At 43.6% G+C, this 17530-nt stretch overlaps 1 protein-coding gene across 1 annotated transcript in view; it reads left to right on the top strand.

Annotated features, from left to right (window-relative positions):
* Positions 1-17530, top strand: part of LOC120930318 (baculoviral IAP repeat-containing protein 1e-like) — an 88445-nt gene that overhangs the window by 19804 nt on the left and 51111 nt on the right. The window contains exons 4-6 of the mRNA XM_040341528.1: positions 438-519; positions 2965-3016; positions 16596-16715. Of these exons, the coding sequence (XP_040197462.1) occupies positions 438-519; positions 2965-3016; positions 16596-16715 (254 nt within the window). The remainder of the gene's footprint in view (positions 1-437; positions 520-2964; positions 3017-16595; positions 16716-17530) is intronic.

Below are 17530 nucleotides of genomic sequence, written 5' to 3'. Positions count from 1 at the left end.
CTCCTCCTCCTAGGCCAATGGGATTGCTTCAACTTTTGGCCAATCGGGAAATGGGTCACAGGACCCGCTTCCTGATTGACCGGGAGGACTGACTGATATTCGCTAGTGTCACACAACTGGGTGGGCTCCGTTGCAGTGCTCTGCGCCCCAAGCCCACCCCTTTTTTGAAGCCTATTAGAGCCTCTGGCTCTAATCCTGTGCTTAAAAAAAAAAAAAACCCTATTAGAATCCCCGCGTGCAGATTAGGGGCCCTAACGCATAGTAACCCCTCCTTACTATATCCAAAACATAAAAAAGTTGGAATATATCTACACATCAAGCCCCTCCCTTTTGCATATACAATATATCTTTTTCTAGGGGAAAATAAGTTTGACCTTGTCAGTACAATGCTGAAAGAATATTTTTGTACTTACATTATATTTTGGTTACTGTCACAGGTGTGCTTTTCTAAAAAGAATGAAAACTCACAAAGAAATTACAGAATACATTGATTCCTACAGTGGATTTAAAGGAATTAGAGTAAGTAGATATGGTTTTGGTTAATGAGTCAGATCTTGAACTCTAATATGGCTGTATATTCATGTACCGGTGTAAAATAGTTATTGCTGTCAAATGAGATTTCTTTCGTAGTGATGAATAGAGGAAAAGCTGCAAAAGGGTTCACCTTAACCATAAAACTGCCTAGGCAGGTAAGATGTGCAGCTTGATCAAAGTAAAAAATTGCCACGCTATTGGTGTAGGCTATTTACATATCTCCCAAAGACTGGTCAAAAAATTCCCAGAGATGGCATCATCCCATTGTGCCTTGGTGCTAGAACATTGCGACATTCCGAGCTGATTCAAAGACCCTTGCATGCAGTCTTTCCCCCATCACAGTAGCTCTGTGCTCAGCGCAGTGGCAGAACTACCAGAGTTGCAAAGGCTGCACTTGTGACTGGGCCCCAGCTTTCTGCTACTGTGGAGGGAGGCCCAAGATGCCCATGTGTCTAGGGCAGTGTTAACAGGCACTTTTATCCTATCCGTAGACAGGAGTAAGGTACCTGTAAAAACGTCTGTGTCAGCAGCTTTGAACTGCTCATGCACAGTTCCTGAAGCAGACGATTAGAGAACAGCCGGGCTTGGCCTTAGTTTAGTGCCTTTTACACTCCATACCGAATGAGACGAAGCTCAGCAGTACACTAATCGGCTAAATTCAGACCTGCACATGCCAAGCTCCAAAACACTGTCAAGGACATATTTTAAAGTGTTTTACCGCCAGCCCAGCCTCTTGCGGGTTGTGGGTGGTCCGCTGTACTCAGACTCTCCACTTGCTTGCCTCCCTTACACCCAAAGCCTACAATGAAACTGGGAAAAGGAGGTGACTGGTGAGTGCCTATATAGCCACTAACATTACTGACAGCACAAATTCCAGATTCTCTTTTTGAGCTCTGGAAGAGGATTTAAAGGAGCACTAAAGGATCTAAAGGGGTATTAACATAGTAGTACTAGAGTGCACTGTAAAGCCCCATACACACTATCAGTTTTCCTGACAGTTTTCTCTTCAGGTTTACCAAAACCATCTAATATGAGGTAAAACCTCAAGAGTTTCAATTTGTATGCAATCAGGCAGGCCCTTGCACTACATGGTTTTGGTAAACCTGAAGAGAAAATCCTGCAGGAAAACTGATAGTGTGTATGGGGCTTGACAGGCACTACTGGAGGATGTAAAGGGGTACTGAGATAGTAGTTCCAGAGAGCACTGTAAAGGGCACTAGGGGGGCACTCTGGAGGATGTAAGGAGGCACTAAGGGGGGCACCTTGAAGGATGTAAGGGAGCTCTCTGGAGGCACTATAGGGGCAATCTAAAGGCACTAAGGGGGCACTCTGGAAGAGGATGTAGGGGTGCACGCTGAAGGTACTATTTTAGTATATGCCTTATATGTTGCAGTGTGCCCCCTTACATCTTCCTGAGTAGCTCCTTTCATCCTTCAAAATCCCCCCCTAGTAATAGTAGGGTCCGTGATGGAACTACCAGGGTCGCAAAGGTTGCATTTGTGACTGAGCCCTGGAATTCCGCCACCATAAGGGGGCCCCAAGACAGCAGAAAGGGCGCCAGCTGTAGAACATGTAAAAGGGTCCCACTGCAGAACCATAACAAAGGGCCCCAGGATCAGTATGAAGGGCCTTGGGCTCGGGGGGAAGTGCCCTGGGATTGATGGAAAGGGCCCTGGGATGGATGAAAATTCTAGTTGCGTCTTTGGCTCAGCGATTCTGCGATTAAGGAAATAGTGAACCACACATGTGGGGGATAGAGAGCTTACTCCTGTGATGGTGGGAATAAGCAGTAATGGCTGAGCGTATCTTAGAAATTTCTTAGCAACAAGGCAGGATGGGATGATGCCATCTCTGGGAGTTCTTCAGTCAGGCTTTAGAAGGTACAGAAATGTCCTACGCCTATAGCAAGTGTATTATCCAATTATCCTTAGTCAAAGCTGCACAGTTTGTTTTTATCTACAGGCACCAATTACCTGTATAGGCAGTTTGTTTTTGTAAATGTAAGCTAACCGTTTAAAGTGTTACTAAACTCACAACAGTAAAATCAGTGTGTATATGCAGTAAAGCATGCTTGTTATTCTCACTGTGGAACCTAATTGGTTAATTCTCTGCATTGTGTAAAAAGGCTGTTCTATCCTGTTTTCTCTGATCCTCCCCTTCCTTCACAGTCCGCAATCCATCTGCTGATAGTACAGAGCCCTAGGAGGCACTCTTTACATGCTCAGTTTTGTGTGTTTTTTTTTGGGGGGGGGGGGGTGCATGTGATCAGCACAGAGCCAATCAGCACTGCATTTCCAAGTTCTGTTTAGTAACACTTTAAGGGCTGTGGTTTTATGTTTGCAGTCTAGTAAATATACAGTATATACATTTTTGTCTGTAAAGCTTACTAGTTAATTGTTGTTGTTCAAACCATTTGTTTTTTCATTACAGGGAAAAGATTTTATTTCCAATAACATTGATTGGACTCTGCCCATCCAACCATGTAAGTCACTGTATACATTTTAAACAGACTGTTTTTATATGGAATTTTGATATGTATTTGTAATGCTCACCCCCAGAGGGGCTGCTGGTAATAACTTAGGGATCGCTTACCTGTCCAGAGGCTGCAAGGCTTAGATACCAGCTCCAGATCACACCGACAAACAAAAGCTCAGTCTAGTTTTGTTTGCAGTACTTGAACAGAAGAGAGTGGCGAGTGTGCAGGATACAAAAAAAAGCAGATACAGGAGGACAGATTTGCAAGCAAAAATCTTTCAGCAGCAGCCATTAAAGGGGTTGTAAGGGTACAATTTTTTTTTCCCTAAATAGCTTCCTTTACCTTAGTGCAGTCCTCCTTTACTTACCTCATCCTTCGATTTTGCTTTTAAATGTCCTTATTTCATCTGAGAAATCCTTACTTCCTGTTCTTCTGTCTGTAACTCCACACAGTAATGAAAGGCTTTCTCCCTGGTGTGGAGTGTCATGCTCGCCCCCTGCCTTGGACTACTAGAGTCAGGACGCCCAATAACACACAGCTCCTTTCTCTATCTGCAACGTAGAGAGCGTCCTGACTCTCCTGTAGTCCAAGGGAAGGGGCGAGAATGACACTCCACACCAGGGAGAAAGCCTCGCATTACTGTGTGGAGTTACAGACAGAAGAACAGGAAGTGAGGATTTCTCAGAAGAAATAAGGACATTTAAAAGCAAAATCGAAGCATGAGGTAAGTGAAGGAGGACTGCACTGAGGTAAAGGAAGCTATTTAGGGGGGAAAAAATTGTACCTTTACAACCCCTTTAAGTATTTCTGTAGGTAGAGTGGACAGCCAGTCTGTCTGAGACTGTGCAAAAGCAGTCACAGTTCTTGTAGCTACCCATGGCATCCAACCCTCAAGGCACAAGCACACCTGGAGCTCTTCAGTTAAAAGGGGTCCTTCTCCAGGCCAGCTTTCAAGGTAGTGTCCTCCAGAAAATGCCTTTCAACTCAGGTTTCTCCAGCACATGCTGGGGTCTAGCACCAACAGCACTTCAGTAACATAGGCTGCCTCCTAGGCCAGAGGCCCCAGTACAAGGCAGCTCCAAACATTTATCTTCTCCTCAGCCATATTCTGGGCACCTCCTCCCAGGGATTGGCTGAGGTCAGATACATTTTCATAGCCCAGAGATCTCTCCTTCTGCTCTATTTATAAAAGCAATCGACTTCCAGGTTTAGGGATAGACCTGACCAGACCTGAAAAATACATTGCTGCTCCACTGAGTACAGCAGAGTCAAAAACTAAGGGCTAGATTCACATAGAAACGCGTATCTTTGCGGCGGCGTAACGTACCTGATTTACGTTACGCCTCCGCAACTTAGACGGGCAAGTGCTGTATTCTCAAAGCACTTGCTCCGTAAGTTGCGGCAGCGTAGCGTAAATCGGCCGGCGTAAGCCCGCCTAATTCAAATTTGGATCAGGGGGGACGTGTTTTATGTAAATGTACTGTGACCCGACGTGATTGACGTTTTTCCCGAACGGCGCATGCGCCGTCCGTGGAATTTCCCAGTGTGCATTGCTCCAAAGTACGCCGCAAGGACGTCATTGGTTTCGACGTGAACGTAAATGACGTCCAGCCCCATTCACAGACGACTTACGCAAACGACGTAACTTTTTCAAAATTCAACGCGGGAACGACGGCCATACTTAACATTGGTACGCCGCACTTATGCCACCATATAGCAGGGGTAACTATACGCCGGGAAAAGCCTAACGCAAACGGCGTAACTTTACTGCGTCGGCCGGGCGTACGTTCGGGAATTCGCGTATCTAGCTAATTTGCATACTCGACACGGAATTCGACTGAAGCGCCACCTATTGGCCAGCGTAAATATGCATTTACGATACGACAGTGTAACACAGTTACGCCAGTCGGATCTATGGGAAATCTATGCGTAACTGATTCTAAGAATCAGGCGCATAGATACGACCGCGCAACTTAGATACGTATCTGGAGATACGCCGTCGTATCTCGTTTAAGAATATGGCCCTAAATGTATCCAGCCTAGGGCAGGGCACTGCACATTAACTAATGATTAGTGGTGAATCAGCAGTGAACTACCAGGGATATGTCTGTGTGCTGACAAAGATGATTGCATTGCTCTGTAGAGCACATTTATAAAGGTCAGGATTTAATTTGAGGCCATAGAATCTATCTAAGTTGAAAAAATATTTTTTTTTAAAGGTGGCACCAATGATAATTGTGGGTATCAACAGAAAGGGAACCTTGCAGCCAAGTGGCTGTTATAAAATGTGTCAACACCTTGGCTGTAGACCTGTGTGTTTTTACAAAATAAAGTTGGCACTTAGACAACTGATACATCAACTATTTGCCATTCTTCCTTTAGAATTGTCAATATTCTGCATCGGCTGATTTGATTTCTAATATATACAATGCCTTGAAAAAGTATTCACACCCCTTTTAAATTTTCCACATTTTGTCATGTAACAACCAAAAATGGAAATTATATGTCATAGGCCAACACAAAGTGGCACATAATTGTGAAGTGGAAGGAAAATGATTAACCCCCCTGGCGGTATCCCCGAGCGTGACTCGGGGTTGATTTTTTTCTACCAAAATCGGTAACCCCGAGTCACGCTCGGGGTAGACATGCAGAGCCTGCAGCGTGCGCTGACTTACCTTCTCCTGGATCCAGCGATGTCACCACGCTGTGTGAGCGAGCGGGACCTCGCTCGATTCACACAGCGTCCTCCTGTGCCGCCGATCTCCGTTCCCTGCGACGTTACGACGCACGGGAGCGGAGATCGGCACCAAATTCAAAAAAGTAAACAAACACTATACATACAGTATACTGTAATCTTATAGATTACAGTACTGTATGTAAAAAAAACACACCCCCTTGTCCCTAGTGGTCTGCCCAGTGTCATGCATGTCATTTTTTTTTCTGCCTGAAAACTGTAGATTGTCCATAGCAACCAAAAGTGTCTTTTTATGTCAAAAATGGTTTTAGATCAGCTAGAAAACAGCGATAATAAATTATAATCATTTGCAGAATTGTGCGATAGCGATTTGCGGGGAAATTCGTCATAAAAAAAAAAAATAATGACAGCGACAATTCTGCAACTGAGCAAATTTCAGTGATTTTGAGTTGATTACATTATTGAATAATTTTTATTTTAATTATATTATTACTTGCTATAATTATTTATAATTATTTATTATATTATAATTTAAAATGTTGTTTTAAAAAAAATGTCATAGGCCCCATACACACCATAGAATCTATCCGCAGATAAATCCGTGCAAACGGGTTTCAGCGGATAGATTCTATGGTGTGTACACTCCGTGGGATATTTATCCGCAGATAAATCTCCCCTGGGATGGATTTCCAGCAGATGGATATTTGCTGACATGCTCAACAAATCCATCTGCTGGAATCCATTCCAACGGATGGATCCGCTCGTCTGTACAGACTTACCGGATCCATCCGTCTAAAGGGATTCCCCGCACGCGTCGTAATGACTTGACGCATGCGTGGAATTCCTTATATGACAGCGTCGCGCCCGTCGCCGCGTCATAATAGCGGCGACGGCGCGACACGTCATCGGCAGAGGATTTCAGCGCGGATTTCAATGCGATGGTGTGTACACGCCATCGCATAGAAATCCTCTGAAATCTTTGAGAGGATTTATCCGCGGATACGGTCCGCTGGACCGTATCTGCGGATAAATCCTCTCGTGTGTATGGGGCCATACCCGGGATGCCTATTAGATTCTTGTTTGGTCAGATTTAAGTGAGTTATTCCTAAAAATCACAGGCCTACAGTATAAAACACCAAATTTCCTTGCAAATAATTGTACCGCTTTCAGCATGTTTTTTCAGACAGAATCATACCGCCAGGGAGGTTAATGGTTTTCAACATTTTTACAAATAAATATCTGAAAAGTGTGATGTGCATTTATATTCAGCCCCCTTTACTCTGATATCCAAAATAAAATCTAGTGGAACCAATTGCTTTCAGAAGTCACCTAATTAGTAAATAGAGTCCACCTGTGTGCAATTTAATCTCAGTATAAACACAGCTGTTCTGTGAATCCCTCAGAGGTCTGTTGGGGAACCATTGTGAACAAACAGCATCATGAAGTCCAGGGAACACACCAGACAGGTCTGGGATAAAGTTGTGGAGAAGTTTAAAGCAGGGCTAGGGTATAAAAAAAAAATATCTCAAGCTTTAAACATCTCATGGAGCTCTGTGCAAACCATCATCGGAAAATGGAAAGAGTATGGTGCAACTGCAAACCTACCAAGACATGGCCATCCACCTAAAGTGACAAGCATTGACAGAGCATTAATCAGACAAGCAGTCAAGAGGCCCATGGTAGTGCTGAAGTAGCTGCAGAGATCCACAGCTTAGGTGGGAGTATCTGTCCACAGGACAACTATTAGTAGCGCACTCCACAAATCTGGCCTTTATCGAAGAGTTGCAAAAAGAAAGCCATTGTTGAAAGAAAGCCATAAGAAGGCTCATTTGCAGTTTGCAAGAATCTATGTGGGGGATACAGCAAACATATGGAAGCAGGTGGTCAAATGAGACCAAAATTGAAAATTTTGGCTTAAAAGCAAAACGATTGGGAGGGGTGTGGCCGGATGTAGGTGTGTGGAGCGAGGAGTGTGGAGAGTGAGCGAGGCAGAGATGTGAGAAGCGGAGAGGTGTGTGCCTAAACCTCCCATGTATCTCTCCCCCCCTACAGGCATATGAAATGGCCATGCTGGAAGCGCTGCTTAAATTGCCTGAATAGCTGGAGTCTGGTCCCTTTACCTGCTGAACTTATTTTTTTTTTTTTTGCTACAACGTTGTATCTACACCATAGCCTTTTTGACAGAGGCGGTTTACCTGCACAGCTGGTCGGGAGCTTTTGAAGTCCTGTGCCCTGCGGGGGGGGCTTTTGCTTACCCGCTTGCTTCACTCGTCCCGTCTGGGGAGCCTCTGGAGCCGGGGAGAGAGCGGAGGAGACCCGGGGTGGAGACGTAACTGCAGCAGATGAGCCGGTCGCGTGATTGGACGACGGTGGTCAGCTGACCAGCCCATGTGATCGGCCGTGTCAGTCCCAGCGTGGATCGGCGTTTCCTGGCTGCTGGAGGCTCGGGGAGACACGGGAGATAGCCAGGGGGTCTGCCTTACTCTGCAGTGCTAACCGGGTTAATAAGGAGGACTTACTCCCCCCCTGTATTGTTACATTAAAAGCCTCACAGCCCTGTTTAAAGGAGGAGAAGCAGCGGGGAAATTCTGCAAAAACAGCATAAAAGTGAGTAAAATCTTGCACAAACAGTGACGTATGGATTACATTGTGCTTTGAACGGACCTGTACTGTGGTATGCTGTCTGGACTGGATATATGCCAAATGTACCAATAGTGCTGTGCTGTGCTGTGCATTGAGACATGGTTTGGCTATATGCCTAATGAAGTAACTGCTCAGTGAAGTAAAATGAAGTAAAGTGAAGGGAGAGTATATACATTTTACACTGCATTGAGGAAAACTGAGACTTCTCCACTTTACACTCGTGAAGCAGGGCTATTGATCATTTACTATTTATGGCCCCTGGCACACAGCCGGTGTGACATCCTGTTTTTGGACTTGCTGTCTAGCACTTCCAAACAATTAAATACTGCGCCATTGATCAGCTTTACTGCTATCTATGGAGGCTCTACATGAGTTGCTGGACTTTCGCTGGTTTTAAATGAATTAATGGTGCTGTACTGTGCTGTGATGTGCATTGGGTCTGCCTTACACTGCAGTGCTGAAACGGGTTAATAAGGAGGACTCACTCCCCCCCCTGTATCGCTACATTAAAAGCCTCACAGCCCTGTTTAAAGGAGGAGAAGCAGTGGGGAAACCCTGCAAAAACAGCATAAAAGTGAGTAAAATCTTGCACAAACAGTGACGTATGGATTACATTGTGCCTTGAATGGACCTGTACTGTCGCATGCTGTCTGGACTGGATATATGCCAAATGTACCAATAGTGCTGTGCTGTACTGTGCATTGAGACATGGTTGGGCTATACGCCTAATGAAGTAACTGCTCAGTGAAGTAAAATGAAGTAAAGTGAAGTGAGAGTATATACATTGTACACTGCATTGAGGAAAACTGAGACTTTTCCACTTTACACTCGTGAAGCAGGGCTATTGATCACTTACTACTTATGACCCCTGGCACACAGTTGGTGTGACATCCTGCTTTTGGACTTGTTGTCTAGCACTTCCAAACAATTAAATACTGCGCCATTAATTAGCTCTACTGCTATCTATGGAGGCTCTACATGAGTTGCTGGACTTTCGCTGGCTTTAAATGAATTAATGGTGCTGTACTATGCGGTGATGTGCATTGATGTATGGACAGATTATAATCCTAAATTTAAACGAATTCAGCTGCACAAGGAAGTAAAGTGTAGTAAAGTGAGAGCACGCATACTGCATATTGTATCGAGGATAAAAGGGACTTCTTCATTACACATTTGAAATACAGAGTTATTGATCTATTATCTACCACTGGTCTCAATGTGACTATATATTGCTCATCAGGATTAGGATCAGCTGGAGATTGACCATTAATGGTCAATTCATTTTGTTTTTCTTTTTTGTTTGTTCTTTCTCTTCTTTAAAGGAAAGGGAAGAAAGGGAAAAAACAGAAGTTTTTTTCTCTCTATAATGTCTGGGCCGCAAGCATTAAGGTCAGCAAAAGACAAGGTGGGGGTAGCTGCTGTAGCAGCAGCCAAATTAGAAAAATATGTTCTTTCATCAGAGCAGACCCCCATTAAAAATGGCTCAATATCCCAGGCCTCTGCCAAAATAAACACAGAGAGACGAAGCCAAGGCCAAACAGCGGCAGTGGCAAGTAAAACTTCAGTTAATAAGAGCGCAGCGCCCATAGTTATGGATCCAAAAGTAACCCCCAGGTCAGAAGATACTCCCACAATAAAAGACGTATTCCTAGTGGTGAATGAATGTAAAAAGGCACTGGGAGAACTGTGTGACCAAATGAAAAGTGTCAAGGAAGAACTGGTCTCAGTGGGACAGGAATTAAGGAAAACTAATGAAAGGATATCAGAAGCAGAGGGGAGGATCTCACAAATGGAAGATGAAATGCACCCTCTCAAACAAGATGTTAAGAACATGAAGTCCCAAGTGGAGACATTAGAAGAAAAAATGGATGAAATAGAAAATAGACTCCGGAGGGACAATGTTAGGCTGGTGGGGCTACCGGAGAAATGTGAGGGGGCTAGACCAATAGAATTTTTGGAAAACTGGTTTGTAAAACTATTTGGTAGAGAAAGCTTCTCACAAGCTTTTACAATAGAAAGAGCACATAGAGTCCCCTTTAAGCCTCCCCCACCGGGGGGCGTCCAAGATCAATGCTACTAAAATTTTTGAATTACCGAGATAAAGAGTCCCTATTGAGAAAGAGTAGAGAAATGGGAGAGGTTTTTTTTGAAGGCTCTAAAGTTTCATTTTACCCTGATTTTTCTCCCCAGTTACAGAAGAGGAGGGCGGGGTTTCTGGAGGTTAAACGGAAAATGCAGAGGGTTAAACTTCCATATGCTTTATTATACCCAGCGCGGCTACGGGTGGTTGCGCTGGGAATGACATTATTTTTTGATAAACCTGAAGATGCAGCACTATGGATGGAAACGCAATTAAAGGAGGGAGGGGGAAGCTAGGAGTAAGGGGTTTAATTTGTAACTCGCACGGATAGGGGGGGGGGGAGGTGGGAGGAAGGGTGCACACTTAAACGAATGAGAGGAATTGGTCAAGAGTTGAATAGAGAAGGGAGGATTGTGAATGAGGAGGGGTGGGAGAAGTGGGGAGGGGGGGGGGAAGGGGGGAGTGAATGAAGGTGGGTTAAGAGAGGAAAGGATGATATGGGAAACGGCCATAGGAAACCCCTTAGGGGAACACCTGGGTAGGTGCGGAGGGGGGGGGGGAGGGAGGGAAGGGAGGGAGGGGGAGGGGAGGGAGGAAGGGTGGGAGGGGAAGGGAAGATAAGTACATGATACACAGGGAAAAAATGTTCACTGCAATAAGTAAAATATATATAAAACACGAACCAAAGAAAAGTATAGAAGGTAATGATAATGCACAAAGGAATGAGAAAAGGGGAAAATGGCAAAGCATTTCACAAGGGGTATAAATTTTTGTATGGGAAAATAAAGTTTGAAAACCTACATGGAAACAACACTAAAATAGCACATACATTTTTGGGGGATGTTAGTTCACAAGTTCTAATAGACACGGTAAAATTAGTAAGGACTATTTATACACAAAGATAATTAGGGTAATGAATAGCTATATAAATTATGTTTTGGGATGGATGCCTCTGTTCTCCTGTGGTATATCCTCGGTTGCTATATGTAAAGTAAAATGTTAAACTTAAGCTCATGGAATGTTAGAGGCTTGGGAACTGCAGCAAAAAGGGCTGCAGTCTTTGCCACGCTGGAAAAACATGGAATAGGGCTGATGTGTCTGCAGGAAACCCATCTAATGAAAAATACAAGTTACCTACTACAGAGTAAAAAATACCCTACCCAGTACCACTCAGTGCACTCTACATATTCTAGAGGAGTGAGTATTCTGGTGAGAGCTGGAGTGGGATTTTCCTGCAGACAAGTCAGCATAGACGAATATGGTCGATTTATTTTTCTGCATTGTATAATAAATAACAAAATGTATATAATAGCAAATATATATGTCCCCCCGCCCTTTAGGATTGATATTATGCTCAGATTAAATGAATTTATAATGGGGAAGGAAGAGATACCGGTGTTGGTGGTAGGAGATTTCAATGAGGTCTTGGACCGAAGAGTGGATAGGTTTCCCATACCGTTGGTCCTAGACCTCATGAAAAATAGCCACCTGGGTCAATTTCTGGAAGAGGTTGGTCTGTTAGACTTGTGGAGAGTGAGGAATCCGGGGATTCAACAATATTCTTGTTACTCAAGTACGCACTCTACACTCTCCAGGATTGATATGGCCCTGGGGAATTATTTAGCACTACAGATAGTGGGAAAAGTAATATATTTGCCAAGAGGAGTGTCTGATCATTCTCCTATGGTTCTTACCCTAAATCAAGGTGGACAAAAAATTCAGAGAGATTGGAAAATTAATGCACACTGGTGTGAGTTAATAAAGAAGTCGGATGAAGTTCTGCCCAAACTGAAGGAATTTGTAGATATCAATGAAGGCACCACGGGCACTGGGATATTATGGGACACCCTGAAGGCGTACCTTCGAGGTGTCCTGATTCAGCAGATAGCAAAATTTAATAAAAAAGCAAGAGAGGCGGAGGAAAAATCCCGTAGAGAGGTATTAGAGGCAGAAAATAACTATGTGGGGGACCCAACGCCGAAGGGAAAGAAAATATGGCTTGAAAAACAACAAGCGTATAAATCCGTAATTACAAGGGAAGTAGAGACCAGACGACTATTTTTGCGACAATCCTCATTTGCAGAAGGGGAAGGTGTTGGAAGGATGCTGGCGCAGGTGGTAAAATCTAACTCTTCCTCCTCTGGCGTCCGGTCCATCAGATTAACAAGTGGCGCGATAACTTCGGACACCTCAGAGATAGTGCAGATTTTTTGGGCATACTATCAAAAATTGTACACTACACAAAAGAGGGGAATGGAGAAAGAAATGGAGGACTTCCTGGAGAGACTAGAAATCCCGCTTATAACCCAATTAGAAAGGGAAGAACTAGAAAACCCAATAACACTGGGGGAGTTACAGTTGGCAGTAGCAGGTATGGCGAACCAAAAGTCGCCAGGACCAGATGGGCTCCCAGCAGAAATGTATAAATATTATGGAGATATATTGTTACCCGAGCTTATAAAAACATTAAATGGAGCGGTGGTAGAAGGTAAACTCCCTGCTTCAATGCTGGAAGCAACGGTTATAATTATACCAAAAGATGGGAAAGATCCACTGGACCCTGTGGCATATAGACCTATATCCCTTCTGTGCTCTGACGCTAAAATTATAGCAAAGGTCTTGGCAGCAAGGCTTAACAGGGTTATTTCAAAATTAATTCACCCAGACCAGACGGGGTTTATAGCTAATAGATCTACCAGTATGAACATCAGGAGGACATTTCTAAACTTACAAACCCCAACACAGAATGAGGGAGCAAGGGCCGTATTGTCACTGGATGTGACCAAAGCCTTCGACAGCGTAGAATGGGGGTATATGTGGAAGGTGCTGGATAAATTTGGGTTCGGACCGATTTTTTCAGGGTGGATAAAAATGCTTTATGATAATCCTAGTGCTAAGTTAAAAATAAATAATGAAATCTCAAAAAAAATTGTCCTCGAGAGGGGGACGAGACAGGGGTGCCCTTTGTCACCCCTGCTCTTCGCCCTTGCGATGGAACCTCTGGCAATCGCTATTAGGTCAAATATTGAGATATCCGGATTCCAGAGAATGACGGGAGAAGAAAAAATTGCGCTTTATGCCGACGATATCCTGCTCTTCCTGGGAGACACGGAACAATCTCTGACAAAAGCAATGAGCTTGGTGGAGGAGTTTGGGAGTTTTTCGGGACTAGAAATAAACTGGGGGAAGTCCGAGCTACTGCCGATAGATCCACGTGGAGAAACGGCGATACGAGGACTGCCACAGTTAACAGTGGTGGATACAATGAGATACCTGGGGATATTGGTGACGAAAAACCCTAATCAATACATTTATAAAAATCTCATCCCCCTACTTGCTAAGTTCAAACAAAAAATTTATATTTGGAAACGTCTCCATCTATCAGTGGCAGGTAGGTGTAGTTTAATCAAAATGATTTGGCAACCACAACTTTTATACATAATGCACAATTCCCCAATATGGATTGGTAAAAAATGGTTCAATAAAATTGAATCTCTCTTTAGGGAGTTAATTTGGAAAGGGGGACAGGCTAGGATACGTCTTCGCACACTGCAGCTCCCGGTGGGGGAGGGAGGACTTGCAGTGCCCCAACCCGAGATCTATTATTTTTCTGCACAACTGCAACAAATAGGGGGAGGTAATATCCCAGGAGGAGGTACCCCTAACGGGATGATAATGATGAATGGGGTCTCTCACGACACTATCTTTGAAGCACTAGAGGCTGACTCCTTTAGATATAGGAATCCAACAACAAAAATGATAACCAAAATATGGAAATCGGTTAAAAAATTAATGGGCTATACCGGGTTTTCTGAACTCTCCCCACTGTGGAATAACAACAAACTGAAGGAAGTCCTCCAGATAGGAAAGGTCAGAGCATGGGAAATAAACGGTATTAAAAGGTTGAAACAACTATATAAAGAGGATAAATATAGGAAATTTCAGGATTTAAGAGAGGAATTCAAGATACCTCAATATTCATTTTTCACTTATATACAGGTGGGGCATGCCCTTGAGGCCCAGTTTAGGACACAAACGCTAGTGTGGTGTGAAATGCCCCTTCTCCAAGAACTAGGCAAGGTAGGACCAACTAAGGGACTCATCTCGGAATTATACAAACAGATGAGTAAAAAGGCTAATATGGGCCGGCATCTCCTAAAAACAAAAGAGAAATGGGAGGAGGATCTGGGGGAATTGACACAGGATCAATGGCGGAGGGTTTTGGAGATGGGGCCAAAAGTTTCGGTCTCACCCCCACAGAAGGTCTCCCATTTGATGCTGGTGAATCGAGCCTACTATACACCTAAACGTCTGTTCAACTTTGGGAGAAGAACTGATGACAAATGCCCTAGATGCCAGGGGACTGGAGACCTAGTACACATGGTGTGGCGATGCCCGAAATTGTTTCGCTATTGGGAAGGAATAGTAGATGTCATAGGGGAGACATTTGGTGTACCTCTGGAGGCAGAGGCCACACTATGTGTACTGGGATATAGAAGGGAACGGAACGAGAAGAAAAGCACCACAGTGGTATTACTGAGATGTCTGTTCCAAGCAAGGAAATTAATAATGTTAAGATGGCAGGCGACAACACCTCCAACAATAAGGGAATGGGTGGGAGCAGTAAATGAGACGATATGTAAAGAAAGAGCAGTCTATACAAAAAGAGGTAACCTTAAGGAGTTTGAGGAGATGTGGAGACCTTGGTTGGAAGAGAAAGACCTGCCCCTCTAGTGGGTAAGAATTATAACTGGGAGGAGGTAGAAATAAAATAACTCTTAAAAATAAAGCCACACATGTGTCATTTAGGAAAGGTGGGGCCGGCTTTGAAACCTCACCAGAGGAGAGAGAAAAATGGGGGGAGGGCCCAGGTATATAAAGTTAAGAACAAAATATTAGGTACCAACCACACCGTGAACAGGTATAAGAACAGTTCCCTGTAATGGGGATGATCTGAGCATTTTATCTTTTTCTCTCTTTTTTTCTTTTTTTTCTTTTCTTTTTCTCCCTTTCTACTGGATGGTGTTTCCCTTTCCCTTCATACAAATAAGATAATTAATGTATATTCTTAACTTTTATAGTAGTTGTATCGTACACTAAGATTAAGTAACAAATAAGAAATGATGTTGGTTCTTGGAACTTTTTTGATATGAAAGATTTGTTTAAATAATCAAATATGTATAAGGTAAAAAAAGACAAATAAAGAATGAAAATTAAAAAAAAAAAAAAAAAAGCAAAACGATTTGTGTGGCAGAAAACTAACACTGCACATCACCCTGAACACACCATCCCCACCGTGAAACATGGTGGTGGCAGCATCATGTTGTGGGGGTGATTTTTCTCCAGCAGGAAGCTGGTCAGTGTTCATGGAATGATGGATGAAGCCAAATACAGGCCAATCTTAGAAGAAAACATGTTCGAGTCTGCAAAAGACTTGAGGCTGGGGATGGGGTTCACCTTCCATCAGGACAACAACCCTAAACATACAGCCAGAGCTACAATGGAATGGTTTAGATCAACGCATATTCATGTGTTAGAATGGCCCAGTCAAAGTCCAGACCTAAATCCAATTGAGAATCTGTGGCAAGACTTGAAAATTGCTGTTCTAAGATGCTCTCCATCTAATCTGACAGAGCTTGAGCTATTTTGCAAAGAAAAATAGGCAAAAATGTCACTCTATAGATGTGCAAAGCTGGTAAAGACATACTCAAAAAGACCTGCAGCTGTAATGGCATTGAAAGGTGGTTCTACAAAGTATTGGGGGGGGGGCTGAATACAATTTTTTTTTCTGTATACTCCAGGTTTTTCCTAAGCTCAGGGTATTAACTACTTCTGCCTGCTACTGTTTAGGGCTCATGCACACGGGCCCCTTTGCTCGTATAGTGTAAAAAAAACGGTGTATTTCAGCACCCAGGAGGCACAGGTGTACAGCCTGCTAGCAACAGTTCTGTCAAAATCAATGATAGGCTGAAATATGTTTAAGGTCGTATGCGTTCATAGATGTGTGCCCTGAACATAGAATTTCTGAGTTTGGGTCATACATCTCTAAACGCATACGACGCATATTGAATTGTAACCTTCAGAGCTGGGTAAATTCCATGTTTGCTGGTGACTTGTTAGAGATGGTAATTACATTAATATCACAACAGTAAATATTTGTTTGCCAGGTGCTGCCAACCTGAATGTCTTTGAAAATGAGAATGTTCGTCTGGAGTCGTTTAAAAAGTGGCCTGCAAATGCCAATGTAGATCCTGCTTCACTTGCCAGATGGGGATTTTTCTATACAGGTAAAGCTAATTTTTGAGTGCCATTTTGTTTTTCTTCCTTTGTCAGTTCATGTGTTAATCCCCATGCTCACTGGGCATTTACCCCCATTGCATGGGGCTCCAGCGTTTAGCCACAGGTGGAGGGCACAAATGTGTTGTCTGGCCCTGCTGCTGGCATCCTGTGAAATTCTATGAGAGTCTGACAGCTGCTGTAGCTGGACAGGCCTGGGTGGTGCATCTAGTGGTACTTCTGTTTAGGGCAGTATGCAACCTGGGACATCCAGGAATAAATGCCCATAATGCAGAGCCCCATGTGCCAGGGCCAAACACAAAATGGAGCCTTTGTCTCACTTGTCTTTAATGGGCACAATATTGCGCACCTTCTAAAGCAGGGGATCTCTGCCCTCCTAAACTGTTGCGGAAACGTTGCTAAGGAACTCTTTTTTTTGTGTGCTATTTTTCAAAGCCAGGCCGCATATATTTAACAGTATACTACCTGTTCTTACAAGCATTTGGGGAATTTAACTTAAAATGAACCCTAATGCTGCGTACACACGATCATTTTTCGGCTTGTAAAAAACGACGTTTTTCAGCCTCTAGAAAAAACATATTTTTTTTCAACTTCATCATTAAAAACTACGTTGCCCACACACATGCGACGGCACTATAAAGGGGAAGTTCCATGCGGATGGTGCCACCCTTTGTGCTGCTTTAGCTGATTTTGCGTTAGTAAAAGACGATTTGCACTTTTCAGTCTGTTACAGCGTGATGAATGTGCTATCTCCATTCCGAACGCTAGTTTTACCAGAACGAGCGCTCCTGACTCATAACTTACT

The sequence above is a fragment of the Rana temporaria genome, chromosome 1 (genome assembly GCF_905171775.1).
Source record: "Rana temporaria chromosome 1, aRanTem1.1, whole genome shotgun sequence".
In the NCBI taxonomy this organism is placed as follows: domain Eukaryota; kingdom Metazoa; phylum Chordata; class Amphibia; order Anura; family Ranidae; genus Rana; species Rana temporaria.
The sequence above is the reverse complement of the archived record's forward strand: the minus strand, read 5'-3'. Positions and strand labels throughout refer to the sequence as shown.